The 26,359-nt window shown below is 48.2% G+C and overlaps 1 protein-coding gene across 1 annotated transcript in view; it reads left to right on the top strand.

Moving 5' to 3' along the window:
- The window catches only part of LOC126545225 (WD repeat-containing protein 11-like), a 289,213-nt gene that overhangs the window by 163,022 nt on the left and 99,832 nt on the right, over positions 1-26,359 (top strand). The window contains exon 17 of the mRNA XM_050192989.3: positions 10,129-10,243. Coding sequence (XP_050048946.1) covers positions 10,129-10,243 — 115 coding nt within the window. The remainder of the gene's footprint in view (positions 1-10,128; positions 10,244-26,359) is intronic.

Genomic DNA, 26,359 nt, shown 5'->3' on the forward strand with positions numbered 1-26,359 from the left:
TAATCTATCACCCCACCCCCAAGAGATGCTATGTAACAAGTCCTTGACTTGGTATGTCTGTTGGTTTCGTATATGGTTGTGTCTAACAAAAAGTTTAGCCCCTTAGTTGCCCTTGTTCTCGTAGCCTCCTTGTATACTTATTTGTGCAAGGCACTATGTTTTTGGTGCGATGTACAGCTGCTCGATTGCCGATGTCGTGCTGTTTGGGGAATGACCACAAAAGAGGTCGTGGCTTAACTGTCGGCATTGTTAGCGCACTCACAGGAAAATTGAAGTGGAAAGTGCAAGGCTACCGTTAATGAACATGTTTACTAACAGAAAGCTCCAGAGCACATGACTAAGCGTATCATGCTTCCTTCTCGTCGCGTGGCCTACAGCTGTCATTCGTATGCGGTTTCGACAGACTGCAGCCACAGCAATAATTTCATTGCTTAGTAGCATTGCTCGGCTTTTTATTCAAATGGCACGCTGCAGCGTGATTTTAATCTCGGGAACTATGTTTGGCTGTGACTGCTGCCTTTCTGGCCAATCGAAAATTGCTAGTGAGTCATGTGACACAAGAAATTGCAGGGGCAGCTCTTGTTGCGCTTGTAGCTCATTAGAAACAATACCTTAAGAATGTATTGATTATATTGCCATAATTGGCTAGGCTTGTGCATCTTGTTACATCGTCTGATTACAGCGTCTGGTTGTGGAAAAAGCAACTATTATTCATCCTCGTTGGAAAATAGAAAGGAAGAGAATTCTGCTGACCGTACCCATGACGGCTGACACCTGAACAACAACCAACAAGAGAGCACAAAAATTTGCAGGGTCTTGACCTTTATTAACAGGTTAGTGTAGAGGCATTTTTTTAAGTGGACAAACAACTTGCCCACATCTTCCCCAACGTTCCAGGCAGGCAGGCAAATTGAAACTGCCATTCAACTTCTCAGAAAGAAAAACAACTGCACCAGTGGGCTGATTATGCCATTTTGCTTGCAGCATGTTACATCTCCGCCAACATCTGGCTTAGACCTTATTCACTTGGATAGGGAATGATTGTGTTTCACTGAGGCTCAGATTCCTTGTCACATGACTCCATTCAACTTCAGTTGCTGTCTAGAGCCTTTCTGCTGGTGCACCAGGGATGCTTAAGCACATCTTGTCACACCATGCTTGAGCAAAACAGAGTTGCTTTAATTAAGCGTCATATATTTTCAGTTATGTTCCCGGTAAATGGGACTGCAACGGTCATGTGAGAACAGCAACAGTTATGGTCTGGCCACTGCAATGGCCACATGAGGACAGCCACATGAGGACAATGGCATTGTTCTGCAGCAGTTCCTTCACTGTGTATCGGCAACCTGTCCTGTCGGAAGATGAACTCGTTTCCAAAAAGATACCGCATTACAGGAAGAGCACAACATCGCAGTACTTGTCTACTGTAAGTTTTCCTTGTATCCAGATGAGTGGCCCGAGGCCTTCCCTTGTAATGCAGCCCCACACTACCGTCCTAGCTTTTTTTCTTGCTGTAACATGCTGCACATATTCCAGATTGTAACCAAAGGAGAGAGATTAAAATTATGGCTTTTCTAGCTTAGCTCTTTCAAGAGACCAAAGAAAACATTTGACCTGCATAAAATTTGCACTGGAACACATGGAATCATTCCTAATAACTTCAAGCAGTGCAATGTTACAACCAGTTTTGTGTTTTCACCTTCACCTTAACTAACAACCATCACCACCTACAATCTTACCAGCGAGCTCTTGCTTAGTAGGAAGACATATTCGTTAGTGAACCATTGTGAAGCGAGAATCAAGCTTGACTGGCACTCGATCTAATGCCCTGTATATGGCCGTGATTTGACAGTGTGCATGTTTACATCTATGTTTCCTTTGCTGGTAATTTTACATAAAAGCTATAAATTTCAACTAAGCTATGATGCCTAAAACCTTTTGTGTGTTTGACGTGTTAGTAACATTTAGAAAATTACCAGTGAATTGGTATTGTCACGTGGTGGTGAAGTTGAAGAACACAGTAGCAATACTGTGAAAGACAAAACTAACTTTTATTTGGCGAATCTGTGCCCACAAAAACAGGCTACACTTAAGCACAACGATAGCGGCGAACATGGCCGGCAATCGTCGAAAATCTGATGAGCGGGTCAAGTGCGTCGGCTTTTATACATCAGTCGTCGAATGTTCCACAGTAATCGCTGGGACCCGCGTGCCTTCCACAAAGTTCTACATTATTTGCGTCGCGCACACATGCAATCAGATTACACAAGGTTCGGTCACAAACAGCAGATGGAACCATCGATAACATTCCAGAAACTTCTGATGCATGCAGGCGCATCCTGCGCTGTGCGATAACATTTGTTAGGTGGTGAAACGTGTCACTCGATAAAGACAAGTACATGTGTCAATACCCCTCTCTTAAAAAGGATCGACCCGATGGGGGCAAACAAACAAACGTAATAAAGAAGCACTCGTAGCAAAGAAAACAAAAATATAAGGAAAGTTCGTCAGCGTCCGTAAAAGGGTTTAAGACGCACCACGTGGACCACTTCAGATCGTGCGCGGCGCCGCTGTGAATGCGAAATGCCGTCTGGCACGACCTCATAGTCCAGTGCGCCAATACGTCGCAATAGTTACGTCGCAATATAACCTTGTAGGGTCCAAAATAGCGTCGCAATAGTTTCTCACTCAGTCCTCGTCGGCGTATCGGGGTCCATACCCAAACACGGTCGCCGGGCTGGTACTCAACGAAGCGTCGTCGGAGCTTGTAGTGTCGGCTGTCGGTATGCTGCTGGTTCTTGATCCGTAGGCATGCGAGCTGTCGGGCTTCTTCGGCGCGCTGGAGATAGGTAGCAACGTCAAGATTCTCCTCGTCACTGACGTGTGGCAGCATGGTGTCTAGCGTCGTCGTCGGGTTCCTGCCGTAAACCAACTTGAACGGCGTGATCTGTGTTGTTTCTTGCACCGCCGTGTTGTAAGCGAAGGTTATATACTGCAGGACTGCGTCCCACGTCTTGTGCTCGACGTCGACGTACACTGCTAGCATGTCGGCAAGGGTCTTGTTCAGGCGCTCCGCGAGACCATTCGTTTGCGGATGGTAGGCAGTTGTCCTCCTGTGGCTTGTCTGGCTGTATTGCAGAATGGCTTGGGTGAGCTCTGCTGTAAAAGCCGTTCCTCTGTCGGTGATGAGGACTTCTGGGGCACCATGTCGCAGCAGGATGCTCTCGACGAAAAATTTCGCCACTTCGGCTGCGCTGCCTTTTGGTAGAGCTTTAGTTTCAGCGAAGTGGGTGAGATAGTCTGTCGCCACGACAATCCACTTATTCCCGGATGTTGACGTCGGAAAGGGCCCCAACAAATCCATCCCAATCTGCTGGAATGGTCGGCAAGGAAGTTCGATCGGCTGTAGTAATCCTGCTGGCCTTGTGCTTGAACTCTTGGCTGAAGTTGGTTAGCATAACTTCCGCTTTCCCTCCGTGGAGTCGAGCAATCCCTCTTGCGACGCAAATTTCACGGTCAAGCAGTATATGTTGGTTGCCCTCGATGACGTCTTCTACGTCAGCGGGTGTTTCGGTGCCGACGGAAATAATAATGTTGGAGCACAGCGGGATGCTCACTTGATCTTCGAGCACACTCAAAGCGTGGTGACTACGAGAGCTCTCCGGCGGTATCGCTTGATCTTCCAACAGCGTTATCGATTTTGACTTCAGGTCTATGATTGCGCCATGTTGGTTCAGGAAGTCCATGCTGAGAATGACGTCTCGTGAACACTGCTGGAGGATAACGAAGCTGGCAGGGTAAGTCCGGTCATCAATGGTAATTCTTGCCGTGCAGATTCCAGCCAGCGTAATGAGGTGTCCTCCAGCTGTTCGAATTTGAGGGCCTTCCCATGCAGTTTTAACTTTCTTCAACTGGGTGGCGATGTGTCCACTCATTACGGAGTAATCGGCCCCTGTGTCCACTAAGGCGGTAACTGCGTGGCCGTCGAGAAGCACGTCGAGGTCGGTGGTTCTTTGTCTGGCGTTGCAGTTAGGTCTTGGCGTCAGATCACGGCTGCATCGTGTTGAACAGAAGCTGGAACGTCGCGTCGTCAAGTCGTCTTTCGTCGGTGTAGTCTTGGCTTCCTGACTTCGTCGGCACGGCGGCGTGTCGTTATGTCGTCAAGATGGTCTCTTCGTCGTCTTCAGCGGCAGCGGAGGATCTTCGTCAGTTCGACGAACAGCAACTGCACCTCCATCGATTGCTGCTTTTAGTTTTCCGGATATGGGCTCGCAGAGCAGCCCCAGGCTGGGCCGGTGTATGGTCGGCGCTGCGGCGACAGGTAGTGGCCTGGTGACAGCGAACAGGACGGTCGTCGAGGGCTCCACTGAGTGGCGGCGAGGTAGTCGGCGATATCTCGAGGTCGTTCGCCAATCTGTGGTCGCGGCACGTTAACGGCGAACCCTCTGAGCCCCATCTCCCGGTATGGGCATCGACGGTAGATGTGCCCGGCTTCTGCGCAGTGATAGCAAAGCGGACGGTAGTCGGGGGCGTGCCAAACATCAGTCTTCCTTGGAATGCTGCATGGGGCGATGGGTTGGCGTGCTGGCGGCGGGGGTGGTGGCGGACGACGGAACCGTGTCGTCACTGGGCCCTGCCGTGGGCGCGAAGGGGGTACGTGTCGGCGGGCTACAGCGACGTATGTCATCGCTTGCAGCTGAGGCTGCGGCAATTCAGGGGCTACTCCGAGTTGTTGTTGGAGCTCCTCACGGACAGCGCCGGCAATTGAAGCCACTTGAGGCTGTGATGAAGGTAACAGCTTTTGTAGCTCCTCCCTCACGACCGCTCAGATAGTCTCGCGCAGGTTGTCGGTGGCCAGTGACTGAACTCCGGCGTAGTTTGTCGAGTTAGTGCGGCGATTGAATTGCCGGTTCCGCATTTCCAGTGTCTTCTCAATGCTGGTGGCCTTGCGAAGAAACTTGTCGATGGTCTTCGGTGGGCTGCGTACCACTCCAGCAAAAAGTTCCTCCTTTACACCACGCATCAGTAGGCGGACTTTCTTTTCTTCGGACATTTCCGGGTCGGCGTGGCAGAATAGGCGGCTCATTTCTTCTGTAAAAATCGCGGTGGTCTCATTAGGCAGCTGCACTCGGGTTTCTAGTAGTGCTTGGGCTCATTCTCGGCGTACGACGCTTGTGAATGTCTGCAGGAAGCCACTTCGGAAAAGGTCCCAGGTCGTTAGGGTGGCTTCTCGGTTCTCGAACCATGTCCTGGCAGCGTCTTCCAATGCGAAGCAGACATGTCGCAGTTTGTCGTCACTGTTCCAGCTGCTAAATGCAGCGACTCTCTCATACATCTCAAGCCAGGTTTCCGGGTCCTCGAATGTTGAACCGCGGAATGTCGGAGGCTCTCTGGGCTGCTGCAGGACGATGGGGGACGCTGGGGCTGTCATTGGGGTTGCCTTGGCCACAATCTTCTTGGTCTTCTCAGGTTAGAAGTCCGTGCTCCGGGGGCAGCTGTGGTAGACGACGGCTTACTCGATGGTCCGTGACTACGTTGGTGCTCTCTTTACGGTCCGGGCTTGGATCATGGCTTGTCGGGGGCATCCGGTACATGAACGAAAAGCACCTCCACCAGATGTCACGTGGTGGTGACATTGAAAAACACAGTAGCAATACCGTGAAAGACAAAACGAACTTTTATTGGGCGAACCTGTGCCCACAAAAACAGGCTACACTTATAGCACAACGATAGCGGCGAACACGGTCGGCGATCGTCGAAAATCTGATGAGCGGGTCAAGCGTGTCGGCTTTTATACATCAGTCGTCAAATGTTCCAGAGTAATCGCTGGGACCCACGTGCCTTCCACAAAGTTCTACATTATTCACGTCGTGCACATATGCAATCAGATTACACAAGGTTCGGTCACAGACAGCAGATGGAACCATCGATAACATTCCAGAAACTTCTGATACATGCAGGCGCGTCCTGCGCTGTGTGATAACATTTGTTAGGCGGTGAAACGTGTCGCCCGATAAAGACAAGTACCCATGTCAGTATTTACCACGCACTATCAGACTCTCTGCTGTTGGTGGCAGCCTTTAATAAAATTTAACCTTTTTTCACAGCTTAGCACTTGTTTTCATTGATCAGCAGTCCAGTTACTATGTTACTGCGCAAAAGCAACTATTTAGTCTTTTCTCAAAATATAGCTTTTTGGCAGTGGTATGGCACTTGACGCCTGCTTGAGCAAGTCATCATTTTCGACGCTTCCAGTCATTTGGCCACCCAGATTTCTTTCACAGAAGTGGTTGGCTGGTCGGCAATAAATAGAACTAGTATTTGGCAATCTTGCAACTGCGTTGTCACCCAAGACTTAGGCTTACGAAGAGCATCCTGAATTCTTCGCTGGCCTCCGTGTATGATCCTGTAGACCATCTAGACTGGTCAATTCAATGTTGCTGAGATGGCACACTGACTGTACTTTTGTAGTGAAAGGTCCATTATCAATTATCTTTGCTTGTCATGCACCCTAGCCATTGCATATGCCTCAAGTTCCAAGGATTGAAAAGTCCATTCACAAACACACACTCTCTCACTGGCAATTCAGAAGAAAAAATTCAGTAGCGGTTTAGTGGCAAATGCGAGAGAAATGCATTACATTACGTCGCACCTCTTTGAGGGCCCAGATTCATGATTTAAACCGCATTCCCCACATTGCTAAGTGTCGTTCAGGAGCTCACTTGAAACATGTCCTGCCTCTTTGAGGAGCGAAGTGAAACTGAGAGTGGTTCAAAGCAGACCACCGTCAGTTGCACTATATATATATATATGCACATGCATATACATGCACATGCTGTTCTAGGCTCTCCCACCCCATCTCTACCTCTACTGGGTGACCGGCTTCCCGCACTTTATACACATAGACTTTTTCCCACTTTGACACTCCTAATGCTAATGCATTAAAAGTGACACCCTCAAAAGCCTTTCAACTATGTTTGCTTTTTTGATTTGGCAATGGCAGATACTATACACGAGGAAGTCAATGGGGTGATGGAATGCGTTTAACAGGAATACCGGCAGTCTACAGCTTCTTCGGGCAGAGCAATATGGCAGAAAGTTTTGATGTGCCCACTCAGCAAGAGAGAGAGAGAATAAACTGAATCAAGGGGGGGGGGGGGGGGGGACGCCTTGTCCAGGCTTTACCACTCAGCGAGAATTGTTACGGCAGGCACGAGATGTCGACGCATGTCAAGCTCGTGGGGCCCGAGCAACCCACCCGAGTCACATGTTGCCATTTTAAAACAGTGGTGGCAAAGCGAAACAAAATTGAGCTGGTGGGCAATGCTGGAATACGATAGCACTATGCCACCAGAGTGAAACATGATGCTTACTTCGCACCACTTGCAGCAGGGAATGGCAGCACGTTTGGGTTATCACATATTCAAAGGGTGCAGTACACTTCCTACGCCACATGTGCTGTGAAACTGATTGGTGAAGATGCTTATCGCAATGGGTTGGGGGTGAGAGATGGGAATGGCAACATGCAACAACCCATGACGAGATTTTCTGGCACTGGAATAGGAAACATAGTGCATGGTGCCATTTTCACATGACACAGGCTGTCGACTGCAGGAAAGCTACCGTTTGGGGCGCCTACTGCTCTCGATTACGCATGAGCCTCTCGCCTTTTCTTGTTTACATGGGATCTAAAAGCCCAAAAACACATCACACTATTGCAGTTTGGCAATATAATGAATGTTGGCCGAAAGATAGTGTTTTCCAGAAGGTCATTTTGCATTCTCGACCACGAACATTCACGCCAGGAAATCATACGAAATGGGATCATATCGAAGAGGTTCAACTGTATATATAGCTCTAACTCTTCTCACTGCTTACACATCTCCAGGGAATATCAGTCTCGTGCATGTTTAGAATAACCGATGGTTGCATGAGGCTGTGAAAACAAGGAACATATTTAATGGCACTGAAAACAATATCGACAGATTGTTTGCATATAACCACTGTCATGACATAGTGCACAGTATTGAGATAGTTAGAGCTACCTGCTGCTACGAGGAAATGGAAGAAAAAAAAGTACGTGCAGACAGGTATCGCTTCGTCGAAGGACGCACATGTGCCAACTCGAGTATTCACTCTCCACCATCAGACTAAAATAAGGCTGTGTGTAAATTACAACCAGCATTATTGTACCGCTTTTGGTTGAAAACTTTGCATCACTGGCAAGTAATAATTCACCCAGAAAGCAAAAACAGTGCTTTTATTCATTTACTCAGGACGTCATTCGCTTTCAAGGAAGGGAAGCCAGAAGGCACTAAGCGGCGGTGTGGTCTCATGTTCAAAGATGGCAATGCCCATGTACCAGTGCTGTAAAGGATTGACATGTGTGATGCCTGCAGCATGTGATAATAGGTATTTAGATGAGTACACTTTGCCATTTGCTGTCATTGTGCATAAGGCTCCCTTGAGGGAGCCGAAACATATTTTAAATTAAATCAATTCTACCTTGGCCAGCACTGTGTGTATTGTTTACTAGATTTGCCTGGTAGGTCAAATTGACAAGTCATTCCACAGGTCCACCATGACATTGCCAAGAATCACCGAACCACGCCATGCATAACAATGCTGAAAATGAGCAGTTCCGGGCATGACTCGCTGGCAGTGAGCTATGTCACACTCCACCTGTAGAATGAATCAGCATTTTGGTCTATCATGTGAAAATGTGTGCCTTTTACGTTGCCTGTGGATAGTGCCACTTAGTCCAAAATATCAAAAGTATTCGGAAAAGCAAGTGTCCAAGAAATCTTTCGGCACCTGTTTTCTACTGTGGCATGATTCGTCTAGTAACAGTGCCTCATCCTACCTATTTTAAAACATAGAGACTGTAGTAAAATATTTGTGGTTGAACTTATCTATGTCAATACTGTAATGGTTTAAGAAAATAATTCAGCATGTTTTTAACATCATTATGATAAGGTTTTACTGTATGCTTATTGGACCTCTCACTGTTATTATAAGCATTGTATTTATTGCTACAGCAGTATGCAAAACATTGTAAGTTGTCATGCTAAATCTGGCCTGTTGCCATACTCATTTGTAACAAAACAAACAAGCTTCATTCTATCAAAGACACACAAACACAGTAACAGAAACTACAGTAGCATTTACAATAAGGAAACAAAAAGCATATAAAGCTCTACCATTGACAGTAATGTTCCTTCGACATTATCTTTTGAACTCTTACACAAATTTGCCAACACAATCTGCAGAACAGATTGTGCTGTCGCTAAGTATCAGTGGATAAGAGTCTTCATAACTGAACAGAACATAGTCACCAGTGGCAAGTCCGCGGTGTTTGGCACGGCATGTTCGCTGATGTGGCCCCACGAACTCCTACTGCTTGGTGTTTGCCTGAAGTGGATGTGGCCTGATGGTAAACCGAGCACTAGTCCAAGCTGTCGACAATGGCACCTCACTGAGCCATTACCTCGGATGGGACCACTTGGGTGACACCAGGTGCTGGGGTGGAACCCAGACAAGCACACCAAGGCCTTGTTGAAGTTGCCAGGATGCAGCGCTGACTTGTGTGATCTTCTCATGTTCCGAAATCTGCTTGTGCCGCTCATGCTGCCACCTCTTTTTTTCATGTGTGGTTAATTTTTTGTTATTTTTATGTTCTGCGTGCTTCTTTTCCTTCTTTATCTTCATTGTTGTCCCAGTGACCAATGATGTTGTCTGCTATACTTGTCAGTTTTGACATGCATATATACAGTATCACCTGGTATCTGCATGGAATAGCGACCAGATACACTGTACCAAGTGAGACCAACTTTTGGCACTGCATAACTTCCAATGATTGGTAATTGCGATGTGTCTTTATTCAATTACCTTTATTTTTTATGTTTTTAACATTGAGGACCGTGTATGCTGGCCACTCATATTTTGAATGCAAAGTTTTCACCAAGCCTTCTCACTAGCTACACCATCAAAACCAAGACACGTTGTGCAGTGAAAAATTTTGGCGTACTTGGCCTTAAATAGGAATATTAATTTCTTATTGTATTTAAAGCCTGTTCACTGCTTTCAAGGCTACTCATAAACGTGAGAACCTGCCTGCTACTTGTGCAGGGCTCTCCCAACTCAGCGTGGGCATGTCAAGAAACTGAAATTTGCACCAGGCAAGGGGAACATGAAAATATTGGCCCTTTTCACGGATGGCATCAGTGCCTGGGATGCTCAAGATGCAAGTAGACACATGCACTTCCTCTTGTAGGTGCAAATATTGTTTTAATCTTTACCATTAAGGAATACAAGGTCTGTCCAGAAAGTTTGCGAGCATTGCATAAATCAATTGCTGCACTTATGTAATGCCTGCTAGCAGTATACTATATTCTGGGTAGATGCACTGAACCCAATATCTGCCATGAAAGAGACGTTTCTGGAACACTTCCTTTTGTAGCATTCCAGAAATAAAGGGAGGGTAATTTGCTGCTCAGCTCGCAAATATTCCCTCATGGCATCAATGGATTAAATACAGCATTCCTGTAGAGTGGACATCAGTTTTAAAAAAAAAAGTATGTTTGGGCTAAGTCCAGCGAGTACACAAGTTAGGTAACAAGTGGCATTATGTTCTTGGCCAAAAATTAGTCATTTGAGCTGCGATGTGTGGGCAGAGATACTATCATCGTGGAGCATTGCACATTGTTCTTCCCAAGGACATGATCTTTTCTTGCTTATTGGTTCACAAAGACTTTTCAGATCTTCCAGATAGTATTAATCGCCGACTTTTTCTTTTTGAAGAAGAAGAAATTTGTGGCAAATAGCAGCTTAAGAGTTTGGAAAAATTATGACTAAGGCCTTATCATTGGATAGAACTTGTCACGGCTTCTTAGGTCATTGTGTAGTTTTTTATTTATTTATTTATTTATTTGCTTGTTTGTTTGTTCTACCCTTGGGGCTTACATGTGTCGTAAGCATTTTAGAGGAGAAGGGCTACATTGTTACAACGAAGAAATGTGGAGAAATGCATTGGCGTTCCAGGTAATTTGTTAACAAACCGCCATTTCATGCACCAAGCACACAAGTAACTGGAACGCCAATGCATTTCTCCGCAAAGTTCGGGAATTTATATCTCGAAACTGGTGTCGTCCTGAGAATTCGTTCCAAGTGGATCCGCCTTGCAAAGTCCACTGCTGGTATTTGTAAATTGCAGTATGGGTCACAAGATAATTAGCTTTTGCATTTGCATTTTGCAATTTTGCATTTCAATTTTTTTTTGCAAGTAGTGTCCGCTGCTTCGAGTAGACCGGCTCATAAACTAGAATTGAGCTATCTGCCACAGGCAACCTTTAAAAAATTTTGAGTGTTCGCTGAAACATCCTGTATAACTGTTTCTTCAGTGACCATAGTGTAATAGAAAAGTTACAGTTGTGGAGGTGGGTTTTTGTGAGGCTCCTCCACTCTGCAATGCACAACAGTGCTGTGGCAGTGTTCGTCAACTCTCCGATGCAGCACAGAGAAGCCTCCAGAATCAGATCACCAGCAAAGACGGGTTTATTAACCCAAGGTACAACACAGTGCAACAGTCCACTTACAGACAAAGGCCAAATGACTATGTGCACCCACTACGCTAGGGCTAACCAGCTAGTCAAATAGGAGGATTGTCACGCGAAGATGCGACTTCTTCCCTCCTTTGCACTGCTGCCCTTTGAAGTGTGTCGTCTGGTCTGGCAGGAGCTGATAAAACATACGGTCTCATTCGCGTTGAAAATATCGTCTTCAGCGTATGATTCAGCCACCTCTAAAAAACCATCGTTGCGCCACGAATCCGCGCCTTCTCTGTCAGCAGCCTTTTTCTCGCCCGAGACTACCTGCCAAGTTATTCCGTTCCTTTGGCGGAAACGAAAAAGCCAACCCGCACTTGCGTCGAACCCAGTTATTTCAAGTGCATCGGCAAATTTGCAGGCTTTTTCTTGGAGCATTGGGCCAGACACTGGAATATTTTGCAGTCTGGCATCTTTAAACCACATGAGAACAGCTTGGTCCAAGTTTTGAAAGTTTCCCAGTCGCAGGTGTTTTCTCATATAAGCAAGTTGCGATTCCCAGCTAAAGGGCCCCTGAAACGGTTCGGACAAATTTTGTAGATGCGTAGTGTACAGCTAAAGTTAATCTTAGCACTACAATTTGTGTGAAGCGTTTCGTATTAAGAGAGCTACGGACGATTACAAGTTACCCTCCTCCACAGTCATGCATTTTCTCCTCAACTTGTTTGCTGAGTGATCGGGGCTAAGCTCCGCCTTCACTGGCTCTGTGTCATGATGGCACGTCATGTCGTCGACTTCCGTTTCTCTAGGAGTGAGCACGCGAAGCCTCTCCAAACTCTCTGCCAGCTGCTTGGCAGTCAACCCCAAGCGAGAGCTATCGAAGCAGCGTGCGTTGCGAGCATTCTGTCGCAGCACCGAACGTGTCTGGTATTCCGGTAACCACAGGCGATCTGGGCGTTTCGACGGATGGCTGGAGGGATAAACTCAAGCTGATGAAGAACTTTAGCGTAGACGTACGTGAGCAGCCTGATCGGTCTGCACGGTCCAGCCACCCATCGGCACAGAGTTGAACCAGCCAAACAAAGTGCTAATATTGCTCTAACCAAGTGTAAAACATTTTAAACATTCAGAAAAACAACATGTTAATGATTACACTCCTGTGAAAATTTTACACCAGCAGCAAACAAGAACGCGTTTTGTTACTGCTACTGTGTGTGGTTGAGCTCTGTGCCACCAGGTGGCTGCACCATGCAAATTATTCACATTTGTGCTTCTGCTCATCCCGTGAAATGGCACGGTCAAACGGCCAGGTCCTGTCCCCATGTGCTTGCGTTTACCCAAATACCGCACTCGTGATACGCTATTGCGGTAGTAATCCTCCGGTGTAAAGTGACGGCCGCAAACATGCAAATCCTGGTGCCGATGGCAGTCCGATGCACTGCAGCCAGTCCGCTCATACGCTGCCTTGAGAGGGACATGATGTCGCAGCTTCACATATAACCAGTCGCTACGTTTGCAGCCCACAATGCAACAAAGTCGAATCATGGTGCTCGCAAAAAGACTGAGACTGACTCTGACCACGGAGCTGTCGTCAAAATGGAGCATGTAACACAAGCAGACAATGCTTGCTGTGTGCCGGAAGTGCTTAAGCGTAGTGAGAAATTGTTCTTGTGCATTCTATTTCTGTTACTTTCTTTTTATAAAAACAAATTAACATTCCAACTATTACGAACAACATTCGTTCATCATAAAGTTGGAAAAATTATTGATGACGCGCCCTGTGCAGGCAATTGGATAGCTCGCCCTACTATCGTCATTTGGGTAAATGACGTCAAATGGATAGGGGCGGCTTAAAATTCACCAGAGTGATGTGCTACGATCAGCAGATCGGCAGCAATGTACGTTTTTAAAACCTTATAATAAATTACATGCTTAGATGCGTCAATTAATGATCAGGAGGACCTACTCTAACGACTCAGTACATTTGTACAAAACCGTCAAAATCGTTTCAGGGTCGCTTTAAGCTTGACAATCTTGTCTCGGTCTTTGAAAATGGTCGCGACAGTCGATGGGGCAATGCCACACTGTCTGCACACATCGATTTGCTTTTTTCCTGCATCAATTTTCTGCAGTGCATCTTGTCCTGCAGCGAAAATTGCTTTCGCTTCTTCTTGGCGCTGTCGCTAGCTGCATTCATTGTTGGATCTCGCGCGAACATCGCCAAACTTTTGTCATGAAGTTCTTTGTGAAGTTTGTGGTGAAGCAGTTGGCACTCGACATGATGGTGATGATAGCTACTACAATCATGGTGTCTGTTTCATGTGAGAGTCGCTGTTACTTTTAGCCGAATTCGTAATACTGATGTTCATCGGTTATAAAGGGGAAAATAAACTATGTGCATTATTCTAAAGTATGCGCTGTATTGAAATTCGTAGTTCTGAAATATTTGTACATTGAAAATATAGGCAATCTGGTGGGGATTTTTTAAATATTTGTAAATTTGATAAATTCGTTAATGTGGGGTTCGTAGTAACGAGATTTAATTAAACCGCTCGTCATCGGCAAGTACGCGAAGCCTCACTGCATGAAAAACATCTTGTCGTTACCGTATACTGGTGTTAAGTTTCATATACCAATTGTTACGCCTAGTGTTATAGTTTTGAAGGTCAATCTTCAAAGCTGTAATGTCAGAATTATTGGTTATTTTTCTATATACAGACGAATCTCGATAATTCGAACTTGAAGGGGTCCGAAAATTTGTGTGAATAAAAAGAAGTTCAAATTAAAAGGAGGACTTGTTCTTGAAGTACTCATGCACCATAACAAGATGCACAAACAGTGTGAGTCGTGAAATATTGCGGCGCGCAAGCACACAGTGAGCGAGGACCACGAAAGTACCCGCACTGGCCAATGCTTGCTTCCCGATAACGGCAGAAAATGAAACTTCAGGGAGCAAGCTAAGCTGGCGCCAGGCCAGCGCAGAGGCGCACGCGCGCGGAGACCATAGAATGTGAGGGAGTTACTAGGGAGTTGAGAGGCACTACTGAAACTACCGAAAGATATCTATAGCGGCTCCACAGCCACCATAGTCCTCCAAAAAGAAAGCAACAAAATCCCAGTAAAGGCGTCAGGCAGGGAGATACCATCTCTCCAATGCTATTCACAGCGTGTTTAGAGGAGGTATTCAGAGACCTGGATTGAGAAGAATTGGGGATAAAAGTTAATGGAGAATACCTTAGTAACTTGCGGTTCGCTGATGATATTGCCTTGCTTAGTAACTCAGGGGACCAATTGCAATGCATGTTCACTGACCTGGAGAGGCAAAGCAGAAGAGTGGGTCTAAAAATTAATCTGCAGGAAACTAAAGTAATGTTTAACAGTCTCGGAAGAGAACAGCAATTTACAATAGGTAGCGAGGCACTGGAAGTGGTAAGGGAATACATCTACTTAGGGCAGGTAGTGATGGCAGATCCGGATCATGAGACGGAAATAATCAGAAGAATAAGATTGGGCTGGGGTGCGTTTGGCAGGCATTCTCAGATCATGAACAGCAGGTTACCATTATCCCTCAAGAGAGAAGTGTTAATAGCTGTGTCTTACCAGTACTCACCTACGGGGCAGAAAGCTGGAGGCTTACGAAAAGGGCTCTACTTAAATTGAGGACGACGCAACGAGCTATGGAGAGAAGAATGATGGGTGTAACGTTAAGGGATAAGAAAAGAGCAGATTGGGTGAGGGAACAAACGCGAGTTATTGACATCTTAGTTGAAATCAAGAAAAAGAAATGGGCATGGGCAGGACATGTAATAAGGAGGGAAGATAACCGATGGTCATTAAGGGTTACGGACTGGATTCCAAGGGAAGGGAAGCATAGCAGGGGGCGGCAGAAAGTTAGGTGGGCGGATGAGATTAAAAAGTTTGCAGGGTGACATGGCCACAATTAGTACATCACCGGGGTTGTTGGAGAAGTATGGGAGAGGCCTTTGCCCTGCAGGGGGCGTAACCAGGCTGATGATGATGATGAGACGCAGGGCGAAGGGAGCACATTTGCGAGGAAGGGCAGGAGGGAAGTGGATTCGCTTTCCCGCCAGCTTGATGGATGGTGCTAATTACCTCTGCCACCTAAGACTTGTGGAGATGGGTTTGCACAAGGCTCACCCTGCGAGTGATGGTCAGGAAAGAGCACGACGCTCCTCCACTCCGCAACGCACAAAGGCACTACGGCAGGGTTCATCAACTCTCCGACATGGCGCAGAGAAGGCTCCAGAGTCAGATCGCCAACAAATGTGGGTTTATTCACCTGAGATACAGCACAGTGCCACAGTCACGGCACTTACGGGCAAAGGTTCACAGCTAGACCAATCGAGCGCAGCTAGACCAATCACAGCTAGGGTTAACCGGTAAGCGGTCCACCAAGTGCGCAATCCACCATGCCTTGGGCAACACATCAGAGGGAATACTAGGCCACAAGGGTCTGTCACCGCTTCGATGTGTGCCCTTGCACTGTAGCTGCATTTCTCCATTCACCTGCCCGGTCTAAAAACCTGTCTAAATGCGTTTCCGCAGATCTTACTGGTGGCGTGGCTTGGGGCCAGCCGTATCACGGTTTGCCTGTGGTTTGTTGACTGCCTCCCCCTCTCCCCACTCGCTGCTTCTGGCAACGAAAGGTTTAAGGTCCGAGACGTGAACAGGACCACTGACTGGGAGTCAGCCAACTTGTGTACCAGAGGGGAAATTTCGGTCTCCACTCGGTATGGGCCCAACCATTTTGCTGACAGGGAGGCAGAGATGTCTTTGGCAGTGTCACTCAATACATGGGTGCGTCTGAGGACGAGATCGCCGACACCATAGTGCACATCCCTATATGACTAGTCGTATTGGGCCTTCTGTCCAGTTCGCGCTTTTTCCAGGTTGGAACGGGCTAGGTCAAGGGCCGTGTCCATCCGTGAGCGCAATTCCGCCTCGTAGCCACAAAGGCCGGCTTTCGTGGCGCCACACGCCCTGCTGCCAGTCCGCAGAACACGGTCCATGGGGTTTGGCAACTCTCCCGAAGTTGAGGAAAGCGGGCGTGTACCCAGTCGAACAGTTCACCGTGAACCGCAAGGAGAAGCCTATTTCATTAAGACAGACATCCCAATCCCTGTGTTGCTGGGCAAAGGCCGCAAGCAAGGGCTTGAGATTCCGGTTAATCTGCTCTGTCGGGTTGGCCTGTGGGTAATACGTGGTAGTCTTGCGGTGATTAATGCCAAAGGCAGCACACGCATCCACGGACACCTTGGCCGTGAAGTAGGACGCGTTGTCCAATATCAGCTCCGCCAAAAAGCCGAAGCAGTTAAAGACCTCGGTCAACTTTTCCCAGATTGTGTGTGCCGTTAACTTCCGAAAGGGAAAAAGTTCAACCCATTTCATGAAGTGATCTGTGACAGCCAGGAGAAAAACAGCCTCACCAGCTTCTAGGAAAGGGTCCCATAATGTCACAAGCCGCGACTTGCCAGGGTAGCTGGCTGTCAATTAGCTGCATGAGCCCAGGGAGTATGCTCGCGCGAGGCTTTACGCAGTGACACACGCGGCACAAGCGGGCATAGTGAAGAGCGTCACGCTTCATGCCTGGCCAGGTAGCAGAGTGGCACAACCTTTTCAAAGTGGTAAAGGGCCCCTCACCAGGCCCCATAGCAAATTTTGGTTATATGCTAGAAGTTGTTACGTGTCATCAAGGGAGCGTTTTGCCACAAAAATTTTTCAAATCGGCTCATTAATAGCCGAGATGACAGAAATATTTCAGTGCCGCGAACCCATGATTTCAGCAGGCAGGCTCCACTGCCAAGAAAGATGCTCTCTCCACTCGCTCCGTCTAGCCTTCGCAAACGAAATTCCTTCCCTGCGTTCTCCCATACCAGACCTCAAGGATCGCATGAGGCATACATCACAGGCCTCGCCTTCATTTTTTTTTTCTCGTCGCTTTTTTTTTCCTTCGGCACTATGCATTTTCACTGACAGCGTCGCCCGCGAGCTGTTGTCTCGTGCGCGCAGCGCACGATTTTGCGCGCTGTGCACAAGGAAACATGACTAGCGGTATAATTCAGTGCTACACGAATACTGAGGCAAAACAAGTGGACCACAGAGCATAATCACACGCTGGAGCACGGTAGACAATGGCATGTTTCGGTATCTATGCACATGACCGCACGGACCGTGGGAACAAGCAGACGAAGTAGAACTACATCTCTCTTGCTTTGGTGCGAAGTAAAACAAAAAACATGCAGACATTCCGTTTGTGTGTTTTATTATTTCTCTGAACTTCAATTCGTCAATTCAAGCAACAGATTGCACAGATAACAGATGTTGTCTTGAATAGTTCTTGAAGTCACGTGTCACCATGAGCAACGTCACGCTGCGGACACAAGTACGTAGCCACAGGCACACGAGTACGTCATCCTCCGGCTTGGAGCACGGCAGCCGCGAGGAGAAGGAAAAACGGCACTTGGTTTGAAATATCAGATCATTCCGCGGTGCGTAGCGATGTAATACTTTGCAGACACGATCGTTATCACTCAATGTGTGCTCTGCACTTGTCAGCTTAAAATGGCCAGACCTGATGAGGGGCCCTTTAAGGCCACTCGCATGTCCAGCCAACCGCGAGTCGTGGAAATAACTCAGGGTGCCTTTCCTTAGACTGCGGGGTATCATCACCTTGAAAGATTCCTGGGGAGCCTCCTCAGATGGGATATAGTGCAGGAGAACTCCATCGGGGCGTCAAGCAGATACATATCCAACGTGCCCGCAACAATACCAGCTGCATCGCACTCAGTGCCAACAGCAATACCAGCTGTCCGTGTGCGCCCGACGGCATTGCCGCCCCACTCCAGCTCAGCTCTAGCTCTTTGAGCCCGTCAACGATTTGTCGACAAAATGGATCGCTCTGCTGCACCTTTAGTAGTTCTTGCCTGCTGAAGACAATGCCAGAGGAACTAATAGGGTCCACCAGGTAAACGTCCTCTCCGAGGCTGGCAATCTGGGGATCGCTTCGCCATCGGGGGTCGCGCTGTTCGAGCCATTGGAGACACAGGCTCCGGTCTCTACTGAGTGCGAATTGGCGCCATTTGAGTCATGGGAGATCGAGGCTCCGGTATCTGCTTGGTGCGAATGCTCATGGGAGTGACGGAACAAAGGGTCGAACGCCGAAACGGGGGCACACGACAGAACTTCCTTTCCGGTAGCGCACAACAAAGTTGTACCACTGCAGTGTCAACGCCCAGCGCGCGAGGTGACCTGAGGGCTCGCACAAGCGCTTAAGCCAGATGAGGGCCATGTGTTCCATCTCCACCACAAACAGCACTCCATCGATGTAGCAGTGAAACTTCTGGAGAGCAAAAACTATTGGGGGCGAGGAGTTACGAAGTCGCCATCTGTAGGAAGCGCCTCCCTTGCGTAGTATGAGGGCTCACGCGGCACGTTCCTCATAGGTTTCGCTTACAGTGCTCAATAAAAACGCCACGCGGCAGCCCTCCTGGACATTTATGTAGGTACTCTCAAAACGAGGGAAGTTTTTTACTGTCTATATAATAATCTTGGTCAAATTGAAAGCACAGAATCGTTTACAGACACTATCTCTTTACCGAATACGTACAGTGAACGCCACTGCGCGTGGTCGCCGTAGTGGAGTCTCCTGAACCGGCTTCTTGCATGAAAGGTAGGCAAACGCTGAGAGTAAACTATGTGAAATATGTTCTTATAGTGGGCTGTCTATATAACCAAATGGGGCATAACAGAATGAAACCTCAATGCAGTGATCACGCGGGTCCGCAGCGACCAACTGCGTGTCTGCACGCATGTCCATGCACAATGTTTTGCTTTCGCTGTGAGCGCGTTTTCACACTGTGCCGTGAGCTTTAGGCCGTAGCATATGAGCATTTGACAGCACACTAGCAACCATTGTTGCATGGACGCTATCAGAACTGTTCAAAAATAATTTCGTTATAGAGACTTCGACGCCTACAGTGACTGTGATGTGCTGTCGCGACGATTCAATCTTTTTTTGTCTTCTAAATTCTTGGACATTTCAATATTATTTCTCAAGTTGCGTCGCACTGTATGTTTAATGGTCTTCTCAGCGTGTGATTTCCCTCTGCTTCTTTTTCATAATCCATTGCATTAATTCATAACACAAACATGACCATATGCCATGCCTTTTTTCAACGTGCATCTTACCGCTCCCTTTCCGTTCCAGTGAACTTTCCAGTATCTAGCATCAACAAGTTCATAGACCAAACTGTCATGACATTAGCCAGGTGAGCGTCTCAGTGCGTGTTTTCTGCTACTCGCCGAACATCGCACAGTCCCAGCACCGTAGCAGAAATCTTCCTCGCATCTGTGCTTGCTGCATAGCCGAGTTGTAGCCAATGGCTGTCTGCCGGTTCTAAGTTTCACCAGCCAAGCTTCACGCAGCTCCTTGCCCTGCAGCTACGTGTGAATAAGGCTGACACCGGGCTTCGTTGCGTATGTCCGGCACTGCAGCACCGAGCAGTAGCCTACCATGCTGCACGCCTCCAAAGGCAGCCACTACCTATCATAGTACTTTCAAATGTTGTTAAGCAGACACCCAAGGCAGTAAAGCCTCACCACTTAATCAGAACAGCGGTGCAGGTGGGATAAACTTTCGTTTTCAGCTCGCTTCGGCGCTTCCGAAGCAGTCGACGCGGCCACTGTGTCCACGCGATCCCTCATGCCACGTCATGCCGACGGTGGCGCCAGCTTTTCCAGTGGTGGAGCTCACCCCCAATAGCAAGACACTCCCTTTCAGTCACGCTGTAGTTACGCTTGGCGGCATTAAGTGACCGGTTGGCAAAGGCAACTGGTCAGAGAACACCGTCGTGCTTCTGAAGCAGCACAGCCCAAGGCCCAGGTCGCTCGCGTCAGCTTGGACAACGAACTCCCTGTTGAGGTCGGGCAGCTTCAGTTTGGCTATGTCCACTAGAGCTCGGGATAGCGCATGAAAGGCACCGTCCTGCTCAGGACTCCAGCTCTATCGTGCCAACTTTTTCAACAGTGCGATCAAGGGCGCTTGGAGAGCAACACAATTCGGGATGAACTGTCTGTAGTAGTTCACCATTCCCAAAAAGTGCCTAAGGCCCTGAAGGTTCGCTGGCGTTGGGTATTCGAGGATAGCTCGCACCTTCTCTTCGCATGGCAGAACATGACCCCTGTCAATATGGTAAAGCCCAATAGGGAAATGCGAGTCTCAGCTATTTGGGCTTTGTTCGGGTTTAGAGTCGACCCTGTTGCACGCAACCTTTCGAGGACGTCCTCCAGGTGCTGGAGGTGCTCCTCGAACGTTCGAGAGAAGATCACAACGTCATCGAGGTACGCCACCGCATAGCGCCACTTAGCATCCCCCAGAATGCAGTCGATCAATCTCTGGAACGTAGCCACAGCTCCAGAGCAGCCAAGTGGCATACGGGTAAATTGGTAAAGGCCTTGGTGAGAGGTGAATGCAGTTTTCTCCGCATCAGCTGGCTCCATCTGAACCTGCAGGTAGCCGCGGCTAGAATCCAGGGTGGTGAAGTAGCCCGTGTTGTGTATGCTGTGATCTGGTGAAAGCGGGGAGACATAGTTCCCCATGACTGCACATGGTCGTTGATCTGGCAGCGCGTGCTCTTCTTCTTCTTCTGGATATAGAACACATCTGAGAGACCATTAAATGTGTGCATATGTGACTCCTCATCTGGCTGTCTCGCTCTTGCTTCCGGGCTACAACATGGTGTCAGAAGAACAGGTTCTACCAGCGGACATCGGCTCCTAGTCCTCCTCCGTGTGAAGGATGATGCCAGCAATGAAACGCCGGTGAGCTGCTCCCTATATGCACATCTCGGTACTCAAGCAACGTGACCCCTTAACGTTCGAGGCCATGGCATCATTCATAATTCAACCACCGGACGCCTTCAACATTTCGTCACCGAACGAGTGGCCGTAGTGGAAACAAAGATTTAAACGTTTCCAAACCTCTTCATGGTTGTGCGTTAAGCCTGAGAAGTATCAAGTAGATGCGCTCCTCTACATCATGGGCGAGCGAGCTGAGGAAATCTATGCCACTTTTGCTCTCTCTGAAGAGAACTCCACGAAATTTGACACAGTCGTGGAGCAGTTTGACAAATACTTTATCCCGTGACGCAACGTAATCTTTGAATGAGCCAGATTCAACACCAGAGTGCAACAAGATGGTGAGTCGGCCGAAGATTTCGTTACTGCGCTTCACACACTTTCGAAAGAATGCGACTTCGGCCCTCTTCGAGAAGAGTATGTGCATGACCGCCTCGTAGTTGGGATAAAAGATAAGCAGCTATCCGCCAGGCTACAACTCGACGCAGACCTCACTCTTCAGAAGGCTCTTGAGTCCGTCTGCCAGATCGAGAGCGTCCGTCAGCACCAAGTCGAGCTCCGCCAGGAAGTGCCATGTGTGAACGAAGTTGCATCCGCTCCCCAATCCACTTGGTGTACTTCGAAACAGGACAAAAATGGCAGCTATTCACGTGGGGCAAAGAAGCCATCTTCATCCTCTGGTAATAACAGCATGCAGAAACCATGCCGATGGTGCGGTCAAGAGCGTCACCCTCATACTCTGTGCCCAGCACGCTCGGGAGTCTGCAGGAATTGCCGGAAAAAGGGTCATCACGTCTCCGTATGCATGTTGCAGCACCTCAATTGTGTCGAAATGCAACAAGTCAATTTAGAAGCACGATTCCTTGGAGTAATCAAGACGTACGATGCTGGAACGTGGGAGGCAACAGTCTTGGTTCAAGGTCAGCCTGTAGATCTCAAAATTGACACTGGTGCCGACGAAACAGTCCTTCCAAAGCAAGTATTCCAGACGCTCAAGGATAGACCTTTTCTCTCAGCTCCTCCTCGCCAGCTACATGGTCCAGACGAAAAACTTCTTCCAGCCGCAGGAGTGGTACAACTCGAGCTCATCTACCATGACCGTACGACTACTCAGGATGTCTACGTCTTAGATGAAGTCTGCACTCCGTTGCTAGGCAAGCCAGCGATCAAAGAACTCCGGATATTTACAGATTTGTAAACGCCATTGCTGAGAAAATGAATCCGAAAGAAGAATTTCCAGCGTTGTTCCAGGGACTCGGCAAGCTGCACAAGGAACACTGAATTCAGCTGCAAGCAGGAACGAAAGCTTTCGCGCTCAGCTCTCCGAGGTGCATCCCAATTCCTTTATACAAAAGAACAAAGTTGTAACTACAAAGAATGCAGAAACTCAGCATCATATCACCTGTTGACGAGCCGACTGAGTGGTGTGCGACGTGAGAATCTGCGTGGACTTCACAGAACTTAACCGCCATGTTCTGAGAGAATGGCATTCTATCCCTTCCGTGGAGCACACTCTCGGACTTCTTCATTGAGCTAAAGTGTTCTCCAAACTGGACGCTAACTCTGGATTTTTGCAAATTCCACTTTGTGGAGGTTCTAAAAAGCTCACCACATTCATCTCACCTTTTGGACGCTTCTATTTCAACCGGTTACCGTTTCTAATCGCGTCTGCTCCTGAACACTTCCAGAAACAGATGTCATGCATTTTACAAGACGTCAGTAGGGTTGTCTGTCACGTGGACGACATCCTTATCTGGGGTTCGAATGAGCATGAGCACAACGACACACTCAGAAATGTGCTGCAGCTACTCGTCAAGGCTGGACTGACATTGAATGAAACCAAGTGCTTGTTTAATGTCCAGCGCCCCACATTCCTTGGACACTGGCGAGACCAAGACGGCATATGACTCGACGAAAAGAAAGTTGAAGCCATTATGAAAATGGAGAGCCCAATAAACAGGATCGAGCTGCAAAGAATTCTCGGAATGGCAGCATACCTCGCCAGATTCATTCCCAATCTCTCTGAAGTCCTGCAACCACTTACTCTTTTGCTGTCAAAGAAGCAAGAGTTTGCTTGGGATGCTCCACAACAGCAGGCGTTCAACAAATGGAAGACTGTGCTCTCGTCTTGTCCTGTCCTTGGAGTTTACGATCCATCGAGAGAAACGATCATCACTGCAGATCCAACGTCTTTCGGACTTGGTGCATTAATCTGGCAGAAGCAAAAAAATGGCGAGTTTTCTGTTATCAATTATGCTTCACAATTACTCTCAGAGACCGAGAAGCGGTACTCTCAAATCGAGAAAGAGGCTCTTGCTTTAGTCTGGTTCGGCGATTGTGACAGGTTCAGCGATTATCTTGTCGGCAAGCTGTTTAAGCTGGAGACGGACCATAAGCCGTTGGTTATCATCTTCACTTCGAAGAGCCTTGATGACCTGACACCCAGATTACAGAGGCTAAAGATGAGAATGATGCAATACCAGTGCGAGATTGCATACGTTCCAGGCAAAGACCTTCCAGACGCATGCACTCTTTCCAGAGCGCTTCTCCAAAAAATAGAAGACACAGAGCTCGAAGAAAACGTGAAAGCTTTCGTATGCTCTTTGAAAACTTGTTTTCCCATAAAGGAGCACTGCCTTCAATAGTTAAAGGCATCCCAACAAACAGACTCTGTTTGTGCACAACTTCACCGGTGGAGCGAGAAAAAAGAGTGGCCTTCCAGGTGAGATTTACCAGTGGACCTAAAACCCTTCTACGAGCATCGATGCCAGCTCACTCTTGAGAATGATTTACTCCTCTACACTGCTCGAGTTGTCGTCCCCGCCTCTTTCCAAAACGAAGTCTGAAAACTCTTACATGAAGGTTACTTTGGCATAACAAAGACGCTTGCTCGAGCCAGAGATTGTGCCTGGTGGCCCACTATAGTAGCTGATGTCACGTCCCTGGTGAAGCAATGTCAGCAATGTGTCGAAACAACAAGTAACAGGAAAATGCCACTAAATAGTTCCGAATTTACAGAAAAACCCTGGCAACACATTGCAATGGACTTGTTTCGCTTAAGAGCCAGTGGTGGTTGATAGCAAGACATTATTATTCAAGATACCTTGAACTGGCTCGGCTCGAGAAGCTTACGTCCGCAGCTGTAGTCAACCACTGCAAGTCATTTTTTGCGTGCCACGGGATTCCTGAGGAAGTGGTTTCCGACAACAGCCCGCAGTTTTCGTCGGCTGAATTTTAACTCTTCGCTCAGGACTACGCCTTCAAGCACGTTACCTCTAGCCCTCACTATCCTCAGAGCAATGGACTTGCTGAGGCTGCGGTAAAAATCATCAAGACTTCCATGACAAAGACGAAAGACCCTTACTTGACGCTTCTAGCTTACAGGTCGAATCCCGGCCACGGCGGCCGCATTTCGATGGGGACGAAATGCGAAAACACCGTGTGCTTAGATTTAAGTGCACGTTAAAGAACCCCAGGTGGTCGAAATTTCCGGAGTCCTCCACTACAGCGTGCCTCATAATCAGAAAGTGGTTTTGGCTCGTAAAACCCCATAATTAAAATTTTTTTAGCTTACAGGTCGACTCCTTTGAAGAATGGGTATAGCCCTGTGGAACTACTGATGGGTCGTCGGCTAAGAACCAAGCTTCCTCTTAGTTCCACCAAGCTGACCCCCCAAATGCCGGATCAAGAGAGCCTTCAGAAGTTCGAGGAACAGTACTGGAAACGTCAAAGGAAAAACTTCGACAGACGTCATGGAGTCCACGACCTGTCGGTGCTATTCTACGGAGACGATGTCTGGTTGACAGACCTCAAGTGCAAAGCGGCGGTACAAGCCCCAGCCGATGAGCCTCGGTCCTACTGGGTTAACACCGACCCTTGTGCTGTACGCAGGAACAGGACCCAGCTAGTTCGCTATTCCTCTGCTAAAACCAACGCAGAAAGTGTTTGTATCAGTGATGGTGTAGCAGACACCCGTTCGTGTTGCCAAAACACTTCCTACATGCATACTAGAAGTGGGAGGTGCGTGAAGCTGCCTGCTGCAGCGAACTTCGCTTGCTCTGTTGGGGAGATGTTGTATATGCTGCCATCTAGTGAAAGCGGGGAGACATAGTTCCCCGTGACTGCACGTGGTCGGTGATCTGGCAGCACGTAGAGTCCACATAGAGTCGATAACAGCCGTCTCTTTTGGTGACCATTGCCACTGGTCAACCCCAGGGTCTGTGTGAGCATTGGACAATACCAGTCTCAATACGCTCATCCAATGCTTGGTCGATTGCCTTCCTCTTTGCCACAGTAACGGGGCAAGGATTGCATTTCCACGGCTGTGCGTCGCCTGTGTTGATCCGATGTCGCACAAGAGAGGTGCAACCCGGTCATTCAGTGAACATCGCGCTGAAATGAGTCAGCGGCAACAACAGGCGTACCTTCTCATGCACCGACAAGCTGTCCGACAAAGATGGCAGCGAGCAGTCTGAGCTGCTGCTTAACAAGGTGGTCGCCGGGGTAGCCGGCACCTTGATCGCTGTAGCAGCGCAATCCTTGTGAGAAAGCGGTTCGCACTGACAGTTTTCCACCGTGCCAACCAAGGGGCCAGTATTGGCGGAGGAGTGAGGGACACAAGCCAAGGGCGCAGTGCTAGGTCTCTTCTCCTCCTGCTCTCACGTGGCATCCGGTGTCTGAGGGGCCACCGCGGCCAGCGGGAGTGTAGCAAAGGGTTGCAGGGGGTCAAAAGGGCCTGCCCTGTAGCCTCCGCTTGCGACGTCGATCACAATACCCATGAATGTGAGTAAGTCGCGTCCGAGAATCACGGGCACAGAAAGACCCGGGAGATGCACAAAGCTCTGACGGCACACGTGATCCTCCCAGCGCACAACCAACCGCACAGAGCCGCTCAAGGTAGCCGTGCCGCTCGCCAGGTGGAAGGCGGTGTCGCAGGCTCT

Source organism: Dermacentor andersoni, chromosome 1 (assembly GCF_023375885.2).
Source record: "Dermacentor andersoni chromosome 1, qqDerAnde1_hic_scaffold, whole genome shotgun sequence".
Lineage (NCBI taxonomy): Eukaryota > Metazoa > Arthropoda > Arachnida > Ixodida > Ixodidae > Dermacentor > Dermacentor andersoni.